This window comes from Mixophyes fleayi, chromosome 2 (assembly GCF_038048845.1).
Source record: "Mixophyes fleayi isolate aMixFle1 chromosome 2, aMixFle1.hap1, whole genome shotgun sequence".
Lineage (NCBI taxonomy): Eukaryota > Metazoa > Chordata > Amphibia > Anura > Limnodynastidae > Mixophyes > Mixophyes fleayi.
The window spans coordinates 309,326,522-309,343,518 of NC_134403.1; the positions used below are offsets into that span (position 1 = coordinate 309,326,522).

The window sequence follows — 16,997 nt, forward strand, 5'->3', positions numbered from 1 at the left end:
GTGTGCCTGCAACAGTGTGAATCTTCTTTCATCAGCATTTATCATTTATTTATATAGCGCCACTAATTCTGCAGCGTTGTACAGAGAAATCACATCAGTCCCTGCCCCAATGGAGCTTACAGTCTAAATTCCCTAACATACACAGACCAAGAGAGACTAAGGTCAATTTTAATAGTCAATTAACCTAGTAGTATGTTTTTGGAGTGTCAGAGGAAACCCATGCAAACATTTGGAGAACATGCAAACTCAACACAGATAAGGCCATGGTCGGGAATTTAACTCATGACCCCAGTGCTGTAAGGCAGAAATGCTAACCACTAAGCCACTGTGCTGCCTACACTACCATACACTGTTATTGTTTGACAACAATACCAGTGTATGGTTTTTACTTTAAACAAACATTGGAAAGTGTATTTTGTTATTGTGCAGTTTGCTTTGGTGGCTGCAGGAAAAGTGCAAGAATCTTCTGAAAGGAAAACAACCTAAACTTAATGTACAATATCCCATGCTCTTGGCTATAACGACATGATGTTTTATAAGCAACAAATACTCAAGATCATTATTCCTCTCATTCTTACACAGTAGGATGGGACCAAATATACAATTCTGACCTATAAACGCAAAATATTTCGTTTCATTTCCCCAAAAATATTTTATTGATCTTTTTGTTTCTGTTTTCGTCATCTACAAATTTAAAGAACATTCAGACATAAAGCGCCTCCAAAGTTAAATATCATTATAAAATAATGCCACCATGAAAAAATAGTGGACTTCTTTTATACGTGGTATGGGGCTCCAATCAACAAGCTTCACTAAAGTTTTAGTAGTGTGTTTAATAGACTTAAAATATAGTTTTGTGTTAACAGAATTAAATCTAAGTGTTTTTTTTATGAATAATGTTTTTTTTCCTTTCACTTGTTTATTTACATGGTGTCATAATGTTCTACAGAAATCAAACAGCAAGCGTTTTTACTGTTGGGTATGAGTGTAAATATATTCTATTCATGTAGTAATAACTGCTGCCAGGTAAGTTCCAGAGCTGAGTTGTTACAGTTTCCGAAGGACAGCAACATTTTCTACACTGCTATGTGTTCCTCTATTAGTAAAGTTAACTTCAAGGGATTCAGTTCAGCGCGAGGTGCAGCATTGTGTCTCCAGAACAGTCTGTGGAGACACATCACCTCCATGTTTTGACTCAGATCTCTACTCATTTTCCCTTGAGTCCCATAGAGATGCATGGAAACACAATAAGAGATTTCTTACCACATTGGCCAGTCGTGCACAGCCGGACATCAGGGCCATTTCTGCCATTACCTCGAGGACAATTGAATCTGCCCCCAAGAATTAAAATTTTGTCACTTCAAGTGATGGCAGAGCATTGCATATGTAATTTTATCTGCTAATGTCAATTGAGAAACATGACAAATATAAAAATATTACGGAGGCTTTGGTAAGTAACTGACTGTCTAAGCTAATATTCACTGGTAAGGAAATTATTCATGAATAGCTACACCCCAGATTTCAATATCAATAATACAATCTAAAACCTTAAAATATATTTTTATATATATATATATATATATATATATATATATATATATATTGTAGTCCTTTCTTCCGGGGTGGAGTAGGAATTACTTTACTTACATTTTTAATGTAGTAGAGTGAATATATACAATAAGTAGGACACACATATTCTGCAAATCTGTTTACATATCTTTATTTCAATTTGGGTAAAATCTGAAGGACCTAAATGTGTCTGCAATGAGATGTAAATGTCATCTATAGTCCTATGAGCACAATCTATGAAGATTTATACAAACAAAGACAATCAGAGATCTAAAACCTTTCATAGAATGAGTCTCGTTCAGAAACACTGTCAAATAAATTGTTTTAACAAGAAACTTTAGATGGAAATCACTAACATTATTTATTAAATTTTATTATTGAAAATGTGCTTTATTTTATAGTGCTTTAATGTAAATCAATTAACAGTGTGTTGGATAGTATTTGTAAGTGTGATTTTTCTAAGTGTTCCTTAACTCCACATTTAACAAAATAGGTATGAGTGCTATATGTATTGTTTCTACATACATTTGTGTTGTATATGCATTTAGAATGCAGATGGGCATTGGGTACATTGACCCCTATAACTGCCACAAGATAAATGCCTGTGACACTCTCACGCAGTCATAAACAGTCTGCAGTGGATTTTTCATTCATTGTCATCAATGAGTGATCAATTATAACCAAAAAACCACATGGGTTTTGTTGTCACATGTCCCACCACATTTAAAGCTGCCTATTATAGGTACCTGTTTATTTTGGCTAAGGTTGATTTAACACCAAGAAATCATAATTATGTAATGAGACGTGTAGAATAAACTGGGGGGTGTCAAATAAAATAACAAAATGTGTCTTTTCAATCATAAATCTCTGCTGCTATTAATAATTTATAATTCTGCACAGTTTCTAGAGTGTAATGTCACTACCATGGCAACCACAGTCACATGGCACATGATGTAGTCAGCAGAGAAGATTTAGAATGTCCATCTGAGCTCAAGAACATTTGTGAACATTAATACACTGAAATTATTTCATTTAATGTATTATTTTTTATTTTAAAACATAGTACTGAAAACTGTACGTTGGGTCCTGCAATAAATAATACACAACTTGTGGTCTCATAGATGACAAGATGGGAGATAGTCAATTGCCTATATTGTCTTGCCCTTGAACTGGCCCTGGTTAGATAGGATGGATACAGAGTAATATGGTAAATATTTAACCACATAGAAGTACTGGTATATTATGCAAACAAAAAGGTTCCACAGAGACAAGAGAAACATGAACGTAAACTTGGGGACATATGGAGAGATCATGGGTCTAATTCATCATGGCACATATCGCTTGACTGAGCATATCAAAAGTAAAATCACTGCACATGTCCAGAACTGGCAGATATGTCTTATTCCATGCAGCAGCGCACACAAGGAATGCTTACCATTGTGTTTGTATTTGGAAGTGACCTGGATGGGGAAGGGGCAATTCACAGTAGGGGCGTGACTTCAAGAGCGTGCAGCCACCACCATAGCAAACTCTACGGCGGTGGAAATAACTTCGTGTTTCTGACACATCTTTTGCACCAGCTCTGGAACTAGTGTAAGTTCAGCCAGGTCTGATGGCATTACAGCTGCCCGACCCGCCGGCTCTATACTGTGTAAAATTATATATACATATATTTACATTTTAACAAGGGAGCGCGAACCACCTCTACATTTTTCATATATATATATATATATATATATATATATATATATATATATATATATAATCTTGGTCCATATATATGTTTAAATCTAACATTTACACAGTGTAGAACTACAAGCACCATCATACCCACATAGCATCGCCAGTAATTGTCCTTCCAGGCGCGGTAATCAAAAGATTCCCAAAAGCAGAATCCACCTGGTCACCCGATCATTTTACCAATCAATTCACTAACTGTCAATCTTTTCTTGCACAATATACAGACTTTTTTTCCTTCAGAAACATGTGAAAAAACAGCCATCATACCTTCAGGACACAACCCAGATATTGCAGATCCTGCAGGACATTAGCTGGAAGGACGATTACTGGCTGGTCACTAGCAACGTTACGTCGCTTTATACTGTGATCGATCTCTCACAGGGACTAGCAAGTATTCAATATCGCCTCACACAAGACCAGAATATTAATTTGGACCAAGTCGAGTTCATTTTAGATAGCATCTACTTTATACTAAAACACAACTACTTATGGTTTCAGAATCAATTATGTCTGCAGATTAGAGAAACAGCCATGGGGACCAGGCTTGCCCCAAACTATACCAATCTCTTTATTAGTAAATGGGAGGATGAAACCATCTAGTCCAACCATAGCATCGGAATGAACCTGGCTCTATGAAGAAGATATATAGACAATATTTTCCTCAACTGGAAATGATATGAAAATTAAATGACAATCCTTATCAGTTAAGATTCACCATTAAGTATAGCTAAACAGAAATTGAATTTTTGGATCTATCTATATAAATATAACTTAATAAAGTAGAAACTAAAACACACACATACAAAAAGGTGGATGTGAATAGTTATATCACTGCTACAAGTAATCCTTATCGTCATTTTCGATGGCTCTCAAACATCCCCAAAGGTCAATTCAAAGGGTTTAGCAAGAGTTGTGCAGACATCAGTAACTATAGAACGCTAGGTGAACATTTAAAAACACAATAGACGGGCAAACTATACAATAAAAATCGGTTGGAGAAAGCCTTTACAACAGTAGGAAATCTGGATAGACTAGAAATGGTAAGCTACAAAAATAAAACAAAGGACAAAGAAACAGAACAAAATTTATTTTATGATTAACTACAACAACTCTGCATTCAAAATCAAAAATAATCTTACGAATAATTGGGAGATTCTTCTGCAGGATGAGGATCTCAAACAAATGTTACCCACACACCCAGATGTAATATTTAGGAAGGCACCTGATCTGAAAACCAAGCCAGTTAAGAAACACATTGAACCTAAACAAAAGATACAGTTTGACATATACAGGTCTGACCTATAATATCAGGGATTTCCTCACCTGCGTACCAAAAATGAAAGCTAGCTCCTGCAGTGTCAATATAAGCTTTAATACGTAAGCCCAGGGGCGTATGCAGGGGGGGTTTCTGGTTCTCCAGAAACTCTTCCCCTCCGCGAACGAACGGCGCTGTCAAAGATGCGTCTTTGATGCTTCTTTGATAGCGCCGCGGCTGCTGTCTAATTCATAATCGCTGAAATGAGCATGCAGCAGCTCGCGCTCTCTCTAATTTTTTGGGGGGCACCCTTAAAAATCCTGCATTTGCCCCTGAAGCCGTACAACAAGAGCCCTCAAAACTAGATTAGGGGAACATGTACGAAAAATCAAGAAAAGGGTAGATACTCATAGTGTGTCACATCATTACACACTTATTCACAATAGTAACCCTTCATCTCTACAGTTTCTAGCTATACAAAAGTTACACATAAATTGGAGGGGAGGAGATTTTATGAAGGCTATTAACACCTTTGAAACTAGGTGGATTTATGAGCTGAAGGCTTTGGTACCTAGGGACCTGAACATTGATTTTGAGATTGAGAGTTGTATTTGGGATGTACTCTGGCAAAGCAATCCCCAATCAGGTGTGTCCACTTCCAGTTTACAGCAATACCACCATGTAAAATGCCCAAACCATCCCGACTTGGAAGTGAAGCGTGGTTGGGCAAGGTAAGTACCAAGCTCTGGTGAACTTGAGACTACCTAGTGCTGTAAACAATTAGTGGTACCACCTGGGGTAGACAGATCAGAGCCATTCCATCTACGTGCTATTTTTTCTAGTTGCCCTCTGAATATTCCCTCCTTTGTATATCCATCTAGAGGTTATCTTTACTACCAAACAGTTTTCAAGCTTAACTAGTGCAATTTTTCAATCACCACTGATAATTATTTTTACACCTAGATATAGGGGTAAATGTATCAAGCTGAGATTTTTCCGGCAACTTTGAAATACCAATCAGATTCTAGCTATTATATATTTAGTACATTCTACAAAATGTTAACTAGAATCTGATTGGTTGCTATAGGCAACATCTCCACTTTTTAAACCAGCTGGAAAACTCTCAGCTTGATACATTTACCCCATAATCTCTAAATATCTATTTGTCCTCCTATCCTTACACATATGTTGAGATCAGCACATTGTCTAGCATAGGTCATTATAACTATTTTAGGAAACATGTACACCTAGCCTTGCAGCACAGTACCAATTCGTGGCATGCAATTAAAGTGCTGGGTTGCAATTATTAATAATGATAACATTTCCTTAGTTGTGTTTTTGTTTCTCTTTCATGGTTGTTTGAATTCTGCCTCTGTTGTTGGGTCTTTATGAAGGGTATGTATTTAAACACTATAGGACTAGTACGTAATTATGTTTATATATTTTTATTAGATTGACCATTTGGTTAGCTTTGTATACTGAGTGATATATGTGGGGGGTATTAGTTTCAAGATATGCCCTTCAATCCTTTTAATGTATCTAGATTCATTTATTATAATCTTCTGTAATGTATAAAATATAGCTGTTGTGTTATGGAACTTGCATCATACACTTATAGCATAGATAAAGAGATTGCACCTCATCAGATAATGATAAACATCGGTAAGTGACTGTGTGCCCACAGCACACTTATACATAATGTGCTTGATCAGAGAGTAATAAATATTTGGTAGTGATAAGAGGATGAACATGAGATGGCTCCATACTACTTATGGCCAGTCAGAACATTGTTTACACTGCACGTACATTGAAAGAATCAATTATATCACCAGGACTTGACAATAAAAACAGACACCAACAGATGATACCTCCCCTTGAAGTCACTACAGTGACGAAACGCGTTGGGTTTGCCCCCTCAATACAAATGGCACACATGAAGCAACAAATTGCACATGTGTTCCTGGTTCTGTTATATATCACCTTAAAATTTGTGTTTCTGGACACAGTTTTATTGATTTACACCTTTTGCAAATTAATGTGATCCATTGTAGGTTTTATCACTGCATAGGGTTTCTAGTTTTTTAGGCATTTTATGTATTTGGTTTGTTAGAAATAAAGTGGTAAGTTTTTGATTCGAAATATATTGATTATTCCTCATTAATTCTGATTAGATTAGTTACAATAGAAAGAACACAGTAGATTGTGGTCTCCTATCTCACAAGGTCAGATTCACTACCCTGACTGATAGACATAATCTGTGACACCATTAGTGTATACTGTCACAACTAAAGCTGGGTACACACTACAGAAATTTCGACCAACTTTTTATGCCGAGCGATTTTACATGCGACAGATGGTCCGATCGCTCGGTCCATGGACTGCATACACACTAGCCTTGTTTAGGACGAGAAGGAAGAGCGGATGTCCCGGTAGCGACTTTTTGCAGCCATGTTGTCGTGAACAATGACTGTAATTTCGTACTCACTGTTGTGGATTGGTCGGAAGTTTATACACACTATACAGCGGAAACTCAATTGGAACGAAAATATTAAACGGTACGACCAACCAAATGAGGCGATAATCGTCCATTTGGGCAGACTTTCGACCATCGTGTCACTGCACACACTGACTCGACTTTTGAACAAGCGGTCGTATGTCGGCTGTTTGAGCCGATTATTGGACGAAAACAGTGTAGTGTGTACCCAGCTTAAGACACCATTTGTGTATACTGTCACACTACATAGCTGGGTAAGTACTGTCTATTGTACATCTGATGCATCTGTTAACAGACAACCCTATGCTTTAGACTACTGGTAGCGCCGGATCAACCCCCCCCCCCCTCATGTGTTAATATACTCAGTTTCTGATTTCGTTAACTCGCCTTTCCCCCTCTAGAATCATCACCTTATCTGCTACACGCTTACCCCCAGTACTTTAACCTCTCTGCTGTCAAACTCTAACAAGCCTCCTCATACCTGCAGAAATCTTAACTCTATTAACCTTCAACAGTTTTCCACCTCTCTCCAACATATACTCTCCCCAATCTCTACATTCTCCTCCCCTGATATGGCAGTACCCTTATTTTCACCATACCCCAGTGGCGGATCCAGGGGGGGGAAGGCGATCGGGGCAATCGCCCCCCCTAGCAGAGACTTGCTGCCGGCGGCTGCACACTATGTGCAGGTCCGCTCAGCAGTGACAGGCAGGGACAGTGTGCTGCCCGGCTGCTCTGATTGTGTTTTAAACACAATCAGAGCAGCCGGACAGCACACTGTCCCCGCCTGTCACTGCTGAGCGGACCTGCACATAGTGTGCAGCCGTCGGCAGCCTTAGGTGTCAGAAAGGGGGCGGGGCCTAAATTGCCCCCCCTGCATCGCCGGGGTACAGCAGTTTTTCTAGATCCGCCCCTGCCATACCCTAGCAACTGAGCTTGATCAAGTGGCTCCAGCAAATATTCATACTTCATGTCTACTTCGATGTCGTCCGTGGCACACTAAGGTAACTCAAACTCTTCAAAAACTTTCCTGTAAAGCACATTGTCACTGGCATAAATCTCATACCTCTAATGATTTCAGCGCATATATTTCTATCTACAACTCCTATCAAAATGCTCTGATCACTGCAAAACAAACTATCAATCTATCATCTATGCTCAGGCTTCAAACCTCAAACATCTGTTTGACGCATTTAAATCTCTTCTCAACCCTCCCACCCCAAACCCTCCAACTAGTATCAGTGCCCAGGATCTTGCTACCTACTTCAACGCCAAGATTGATAAGATCAGACTAGAAATGGTATCATCTTCCTCGATAAGCCATCGGCTCGATTGCTTCCCAGCACCATCTGACAACATCTCTTCATTTCAGCTCACAATTGAAGATGAAGTATCTACCTACTTTCCTACTCTCCTGTCCTCTTGTTCCTATACCTCACAAATTTTTAGATCCCTGTCTCCTGTGCTCATACTACCTCTCCGTAAAATCTGTAATCTCTCTCTACTAGTATCTTCCTGTCATTATACATGCACGCAGTGATTACTTATATTCTGAAAAAACTAAATCCTGACTCAAATTTTCTTTCAAATTACCGTCCCATCTCTCAGCTCCCATCCTAACTTTCTAATCACTCTTTCAGTGTTAATTTCTCTGAATCCACCTCTGCTCTGCTTCCTTTATCAGTTGGAGTACCACAAGGTTCAGTCCTACATCCTCTGCTATTCTCTATCTACACCACTTTTCTTAGAAAACGAATAAGCTCCTTTGGATTTCAGTATCATCTCTATGTGGATGATACACAAGTTTATTTATCTTTTCCTGATCTCTCGCCATCTGTGATGTCCCGTGTTACTGACTGTCTCTTGCCATTTCATCCTGCGTGTCCTCTCGCCAACTTAAACGCAATCTTTCAAAAACTGAGTTAATATTCCCACCCACCAACAGAATTTACCTACCTGGCAATTCTATTTCTGTTGACAGCATGACAATAAATCCCACCCTGCATGCTCGCTGCCTAGGTGTGATCCTTGACTCCAAACATCCTTTGTTCCCCACATCAACTCTATATCTAAATCATGTTACATACCTCTAGAAAACATTTCCAGAATATGCACATATCTTGCACAAGACACTGTAAAAATTTTGATTCATGTACTCATCACCGCTTTGACTATTGCAATTCCCTCCTTACTGATCTTCCTTTAAACAGATTGACACCCCTACAATCTATTTTGCACACAGCGGCCAGACTGATTTTCCTTGCAAAGCGTTCTTCCCTTGCTCTACATTGGTTGTCTTTTTTTTTTTTTTTTTTTTTACAGAATCCAATATAAAATTCTACTAACATACAAGGCCATCAACCAAACTGCACCTACATACATCTCCTCAATTTTCTTTAAATATCTCCCAACTCGTCACCTCCATTCTACACACGATCTACATCTGTCATCCACTCTGATTACATCCTCACATTCCCATTTATAGGACTTGTTTAGAGCTGCACCCACTCTGTGGAATTCCCTCCCTCACACAATAAGATTTTCCTCTGGTTTACAAACCTTCAAGCGTTCTCTGAAAACCCACCTCTTCAGGCAAACTTATAATATTCTTCAACCATCCTCTTAACCTCACTAGGTTATCTTATTACCCCCCTTTACACAATTCACACAAGACAACAACACTCTGACCCCGGACCAGAATTGCTGTATGACTGGTTCATATGAATCACTTTTTCTGCTGCAATCTGGCTAGATCAATATGCAATATGTAGATTTAACATCATGAATCTGACTCCCGTTGACCTATAGGACTGTAAGCTTGCAAGAAGGGCCCTCTTACCTCTTTGTCTGTTTACCCAGGATTGTTTATTACTGTGTTTCTCCCCAATTGTAAAGCGCTATGGAATTTGCTGGCGCTATATAAGTGATGATAAACATCCAAATTACCAAGGAATGTTATGGTGATTTGGTCGTTGATCTTGTGCCTTTTTTCTTAAGAGTTGTATTGTTCGAATTTGTAAGTAAAATGAACAAACTCCATGTAGCTCACAACTAAAATAAAATCAAATAGGATGTAATGTAGTCAATCATTTCAGGGCTAACTTATAAAAATAATAATTTAGTTACTTTATTGTAAGTTTGCAATCATGTTATTTAAAATGACTTTGGATGTGTGTACTGAATTTGTGTTTGAAGTATTGGTGTGAAACATGAAAAAAGCATGAAAACTCTCTTTTATGAACATTATTATGGCTAAGTTTTGATGCAAACACATGTTCCATACCATCAGTCCTAATATCCTGAAAGCAGAAGATCTATAAACTACAACATGAAAAGAGCATCAAAACTCTCTTTTATGAAGATTATTATAGTAAAATAAGATCCAAATTCATGTTCCATACCATCAGTCTTAATATCTATAAACTTTCAATACTTGGAATTGTTATACTGTGCATTTATTTCCATGTTTGTCTGGAAAAAAAAGATTCTTTACAGTGAGAGTTTTTCACACAATATTTTCTAAATAAAAATGGACATAGGAAACTGTAAATTGCTTATTTCTATAGCCTACACAATGGAGGGAGCCATTTTGTTGGCTTAACCAATATTCATGAGAATGTCAGACCCTTCCGCATAATGCATTCTATCCATTACAAAATGGTCTGCTCCAATACTTTTCCTCTGGCCTGAATTAACTGATAAAGAGAAGGGTATTTTCAATTAATTAGCTTTATTCCCTATTTGTAAGGCCAGGTGGCTGTGATGGTTTATCTATTGATATGGAACATGGGATTCCTGTTAATTCTGTACAATGAAGGCTTTAAATGGGGCTTTTTCCTCCTTCATAGAAACATAGAACTTGATGGCAGATAAGAGCCATTTGGCCCATCTAATCTGCCCATTTTTTTATTCCTGATGACCTCAGACCCCAATTTACCAGCTTCCTGCTGGAAAATCCACTGTTCTTAATATTAGGAGGAAGTTTGTTAATATCCAATGATGTCACAATGAGTATTAATGGTCTTTGTGGCCATGAGGTTGCCAAGAACTTTCAGTTGCATTTCAGTGATTCCTTCGGCAAGCAGGTGAAAAATCTTATATCCCAGCCCTTGTGCAAGGGTGTGTGTGAATGGGTAGATGTCGGACATTTTTGCTGTGGGTGGAGACACCCATCAGATTTGTCCTGTGTCCCTATTGCTTTATATTGTTGTCATTGATGCATTGTAGGCCCACATCCAACATGACGTTTATTTATTCGGTGTGGACAGAAATGTAGTAAAATACAATGGAGTTCTATGGGGACACTTATTGAATACATAGTAAACTATGCTGCCTGGACAACACACTTTAACATTCTGTTAAAAGTGAGGACAAAGTACAGAGTACTATGCTTTCTATGCTTCTAACTAGCATTATTTTCACCAACCTTGTATACTAGTCCTAAACTAACAAACTTTCTGCCAAAACCGAAAAAACATCAACAAAAAAAGTTCAGGCTGCGAGATGAATGTACCATGTTTCACAGTCTTTAACTTTCTTTAATTGCTAAAAATATTTGTTGAAAATTTCACCTTTACCATCTGTCCACACTAGTGGTCACTATAGTGCTACCTCCCCTAAGTTGATGATTGGGATTTTAGTGGTCATACAGTAAACTACAGCATACTTGTCCACTCTCCCGGAATGTCCAGGAGACTCCTGAATTCCAGATAGGTCTCCCAGACTCCAGGGAGAGCAGGCCATTCCCCTGCATCCTGCAGCAGGGGGCCTTAATAACGTGATTCACTGCAAATCGTATCATTTTGGCCCCACCTCCTGCTCACCTGCATTTCACCTCCAAAATAAAGTAAGCTGTTATGAACAACAGTGACATTACAATGCAAAATATAACATAAGTAAGACAATAAATATTTTAATGATAAGAATAGATTAAAAACTGATGAGAAGATGGTGCAAAAAGCAATTTATAGCAGCCAGTAAGATATCAACTTTTGAGCAGTCTGGTGTAAATAGACTAATGAAAGCGAATATCTAATTGGTTGCTATGGTTTTTAGGAAAAGTGTTCTACTCCCACCATGTTATTACATGACCCTTAAAGTCTACAGCAGATTTTCGCAACTAGCCATCTCTCTTTGCCATATGCTTTACTACAATCATTGTATTTGTATTGCGGACAGGAAGGTAGGGACCGTAGGCTTAATTATTTGTTCAATGAAAGCCATTGTTCTTGCTCAGAGATTTGCACTAGTTTAAGCACATTTGGTCAGACACTCCAGGAGCTCCAATCTCATAGCTATGCGGACATGCCAGCCCAGCGGGATAATCCTGATGTAACGAGATATGATTGGAGGTCGCAGGAAATTCTGTACTGTAGATGACCGATCCGAATTCCCATAAAAAACCTAGTGGATAAAGATTATGGAAAGGTCAGCCGGCTGAAAAAGAAAAACTTGTGCAAATGTGGTCTTATAAATGCTGTAATATGGCTTTAACATGTGCTCAGCTCCAATGCAACATTGGTTGATTATTTTTAATGTGCATTAAGAAATGATACATGCTGCAGTGTACTTACACTGTGTTACTTGCAGCTATGTGAGTACTGCACTGGTAACAAGCTCGTCGACAAGGGATTACTAGCGAATATATCACTATGATTTCCAAAATATTAAGTTTATATTTTCCTTTGTATGGTTTTGCAAATGTTCATTGTTAACTATAGCCTAGAAACAGTGCTGTGTGATAGTATGTTGATGTCACATAAAACAAACAATTTATTATAGTCAATCTAGAAGCATAACAATGTTGCCAAAAGACATTAAAAGTATAGTTGCCGACTTTGTGACTCTGTCCTTTGGGAGAACAGGTCACATGACAGGTAGAAGGGGGCGTGGGGTGACGCCTTTGCATCACTATAGCGACACCTCCACTATAAAAGGACTAAATTCATTGCATTGAATAACAGGGGCGGGGCTTAATGACGCAATTAAGCCCCATTTCCCAATATTCAATGCTGTGAATTTTGGCATTTTTTAGGATCCGGGAGGGCTGCCTACTCTTCTGGGAGTCCTGGAGGACTCCCCGAAATTCGTGAGCCTACCTGAATTTCCGGGAGAGTAGGCAAGTATGATTGTATGATTAAAAGTTAAGTCAAACTTCTATATCTCATTATTATTTATTATTATTATTATTATTATTATTATCATCTCTTTACAAAGCACCAATAAGTTCCACAGCATTTTATCAACAGTTATGAAATGTAAACATGAAATTCAGTGGGAATTCAGTGGAACAGAAGGTGAGAGAGCTCTGTGTGGGAGATCAGGTCAGTCTCCTGTATCGTGCCCACTTTCTAGGGAAGTGGGCGGGGTGGAGGCCTCCATGATGCTTTTTGCAGCAAATTGTGTAAATTTGGCCCCACCCCTGCAGCAAAGTTATGTGCCTAGGCCTAGAGACTAGTGAAGGAGGGTGGGAGATTTTTTAGGTGAGAACCCAAGATTTTATATATTTAGCTATATGGATATAGTATATGTTTGAATGTTATTGTTTAGTGACTTTGAAAAAAAATTCTATTATTTGTATCAGATAATTCAGAAACCTGGGCTAAAAAGATGCCCAGTGGATCTCCCTGCACTGATTTGTTCTGTTCTTGTGTCATTCTGTAACACAACATTGTGACATTACACTATTGAATCTGTTCTTTGGTAAAAGTAGTAATGTTTATTACTCACCCGATTGTTTCCCGTTTGATCTTTGTAGTAAACCCAATTTAAACTTTCATCCACTCTGTACTGCACGCTGTATTTTGTCATCCACTCATCCGTGTCGCATCTTCCCTGTGTCATAATCCCAGAAATCACCTTTAAATCCTTCAAATCTATCTGAAACCATTGGACATTGTCTTGGAATTTGGATAGCCACGAACACCTTTAATTAAAAGAAGAGAACATAACATTGAATGATTACCAGATATACAATATGGGATGTGACAATATAAACTTAACTTTTCCTTTTGTCCATAATATTTCATGATATAAATCCTTCAGCAGTCTCATCTGCTGACTTAGGGCCTCATCCATTGTTGGACGTCCACAGGTCTGTACTGCACAAGTGCACCAAAAATGAGTTTGTAAGTAGATTTTTACGCATTGCTGACTTGCGTTCTCTTATGCCTGGAGAGGTGAAACGGGCAGGCAAGCATAGGCTAAGTACAGTAAGAGCATGTTCACGTAAATGTGACATAATTAGACATGGATGGATCCTCTGGTCTATCAAGAGAGTTGTCATTTACAAGAACTGGAGGGATGGTGCAATAGAACAGAATAATGATGATAAATATCAGCAGCACTATATCACCACTTCTGATTGGCTGATTGCGTATTGAACCTGACGCTGATCATTAGCATTGCAGCTATAGCATATCAAGTCATAGCCTTCTATTTTATCCATTTGAACTACTGCAAGAAAGAAGATTCCCATTGGATTTTTTAAATAGTAACCAGCAGATATGGAGGTGTTTGTATTTAAATTTTATATGGAATATGTGACTTTCCCATTTATTAATAACTGTCAAGACAATATTCCCTCTTCTGTATATGAAACTTTATTTACTTTATTATATTGTGTACATATAAGGTAATACAAGTTTGGCAGTTACTACTAAGCCTCATCTCTAAGCTATCATGGGACATAAGTACACACACTTCTATGACGGATGTACATCTGGAGCAAATACTACTGTTTTTGAGCTGGGTACATCTTGAGTCCGACACAAGATACATAGTTAAGTATGCCTTTATTTGTATGTCTCTTCCTCAGTATGTTTGGTACTCAAATGTGTCCAACTCAAATAGGCTCCTAAGTGAGTACAATGGTTTGCTAATTATTAGTAGTTAAAGGGGAGTATCACATTTACTGGGAAATGTAATGTTTGCACATTTCCTCAATATAACTACAGATGTTCCATCCCCGATCCCTCTACCATTACTGAGATTCACACTGCAGAATTAGAATTGTAGAGATACTTAGTTAATGCAAAGGAAGTGTCTGTTTCACTAGGTATGATCATTCAATAATGGCATTATCATTGGAACCCATACTGATAAAGCTGTAGTGTCTGTCCATTTGGTGGCGCCATCCAGCAAGATAATTGTTCCATTTTAGAATTCGGCAGTCAGTGAGGTTTATGAGAGCATATGTCTACGATGTGTCCTAGTTTTGGTAGCATAGTCTCTTCTTGTCACCCAAAATGATTAACTCACAACGCTTTGTTTACTATAATTCAGATTGCTAATGCACCAAAATGTACATTGGTGGGAATAGGTTCCTATAACACTTTTACACAGGAGCGTAACTAGCAATCACCAGGCCCCATAGCAAAATTATTTTTAAAAATTATCACAGTGGAACTGAAAGCCCTACATACGTGTTGACCCCCATACATGCTCAGTAGAGCAGAGAGTAGGCTCTGAAGTGCTAAGTAAATATGCAGTTGGGCCACCTAGCATCTGCATAGATTTTGTGGCCTAAGCAAACTGTAGGTCACTTGGATGATATTGCTTTTCATTTCAAAATGATGGGATACCTATATAAATACAAAGTACTGAGCAGTGATGGAACAGTTCATTTGATGGGACATCTGTCGATGCTGATCCAGCCTCTCGGGCCCCACTCTGCTCTCTTCTAAGCATTCACAGGACTCATGTTAGTTCTGCATCTGGAATTAATGTTTCACTTTACTACATTGTTGGGCGCTCCCAGAGAATAAACACCCTGTCCTGTCTCTGTGGAGTTGAATGTACATCTGTTTAAAGATTTGGAGTGTGTGTTCCACTGCACCCGATCTATGGTTCAGTGGACATCTTGGATCTGGAAATCAACCTGTTCATGCTGCATATTGCTGCAAGATCAGGAGAGCATCATCATCATCATCATTTATTTATATAGCGCCACTGATTCCGCAGCGCTGTACAGAGAACTCATTCACATCTGTCCCTGCCCCATTGGAGCTTACAGTCTAAATTCCCTAATATAGACACACACTCACAGACAGACTCATACAGACAGAGAGGGAGACAGACAGGTAGAGACTAGGGTCAATTTTGATAACAGCCAATTAACCTACTAGTATGTTTTTGGAGTGTGGGAGGAAACCGGAGCACCTGGAGGAAACCCACGCAAACACAGGGAGAACATACAAACTCCACACAGATAAGGCCATGGTCGGGAATTGAACTCATGACCCCAGTGCTGTGAGGCAGAAGTGCTACCACTATGCCACCGTGTGAGATAGAAACACTGAGCCACTACAGGGCTCTGAGCAACAACATAGGACACAACAACGATAGACCACCAGGGCTGGATTCTGAGCTATAATACACACCAGAGCTTGAAACATTTTCTCCCATATTTATTTTATTTTACCTTTATGATCCTATCTATCTTCAACTTTCTCCCTCCTCCACAACCACCTACCAGGGCCTTAAACATACTTACATCTCTCTCTTCACTCCATTACCTGCTGAAAGCTATATACATTACAGAGTTATACTAAACTAAGCCTACTATAGGGCTTACACTTTCTTCCATCTTTCTCCCATCATCTCTCTTTCTCCCCCCCCCCCCTGCTCCTTATCTACAGGTTAAGAAGGACATATTTGAAGACTGAAAGAACCGCAAGGACTAAAGTCATAAATAAACTACAAGGAGAATTGGTACATCTCTACAGCGGCAACTGATCCCCTACATAGGGCCTAGAGGAAAATGGACTCTCACTACAAAGAGAATTGGTACATCCCTACAAGAAGAATCGATACACCCAACATTTACATCTACATTCTCAACTACACCCACTACACATCAAAGAAAAGAAAGACACTACAACAGAAGAATTCAAACACGAGTGGTTTGCTACATACAGGTAAGCACTCCCCCCTTCCCTC

At 38.7% G+C, this 16,997-nt stretch overlaps 1 protein-coding gene across 2 annotated transcripts in view; it reads right to left on the minus strand.

Moving 5' to 3' along the window:
* Positions 1–11,294: 11,294 nt before the first annotated feature.
* Positions 11,295–16,997, minus strand: part of RS1 (retinoschisin 1) — a 31,960-nt gene continuing 26,257 nt past the window's right edge. For both annotated transcript variants that reach the window (XM_075196525.1, XM_075196526.1), the window contains 2 exons: positions 13,788–13,983; positions 11,295–12,461 (listed from right to left, as the gene is read on the minus strand). In XM_075196525.1, coding sequence (XP_075052626.1) covers positions 12,309–12,461; positions 13,788–13,983 — 349 coding nt within the window. In that variant the 3' untranslated portion in view covers positions 11,295–12,308. The remainder of the gene's footprint in view (positions 12,462–13,787; positions 13,984–16,997) is intronic.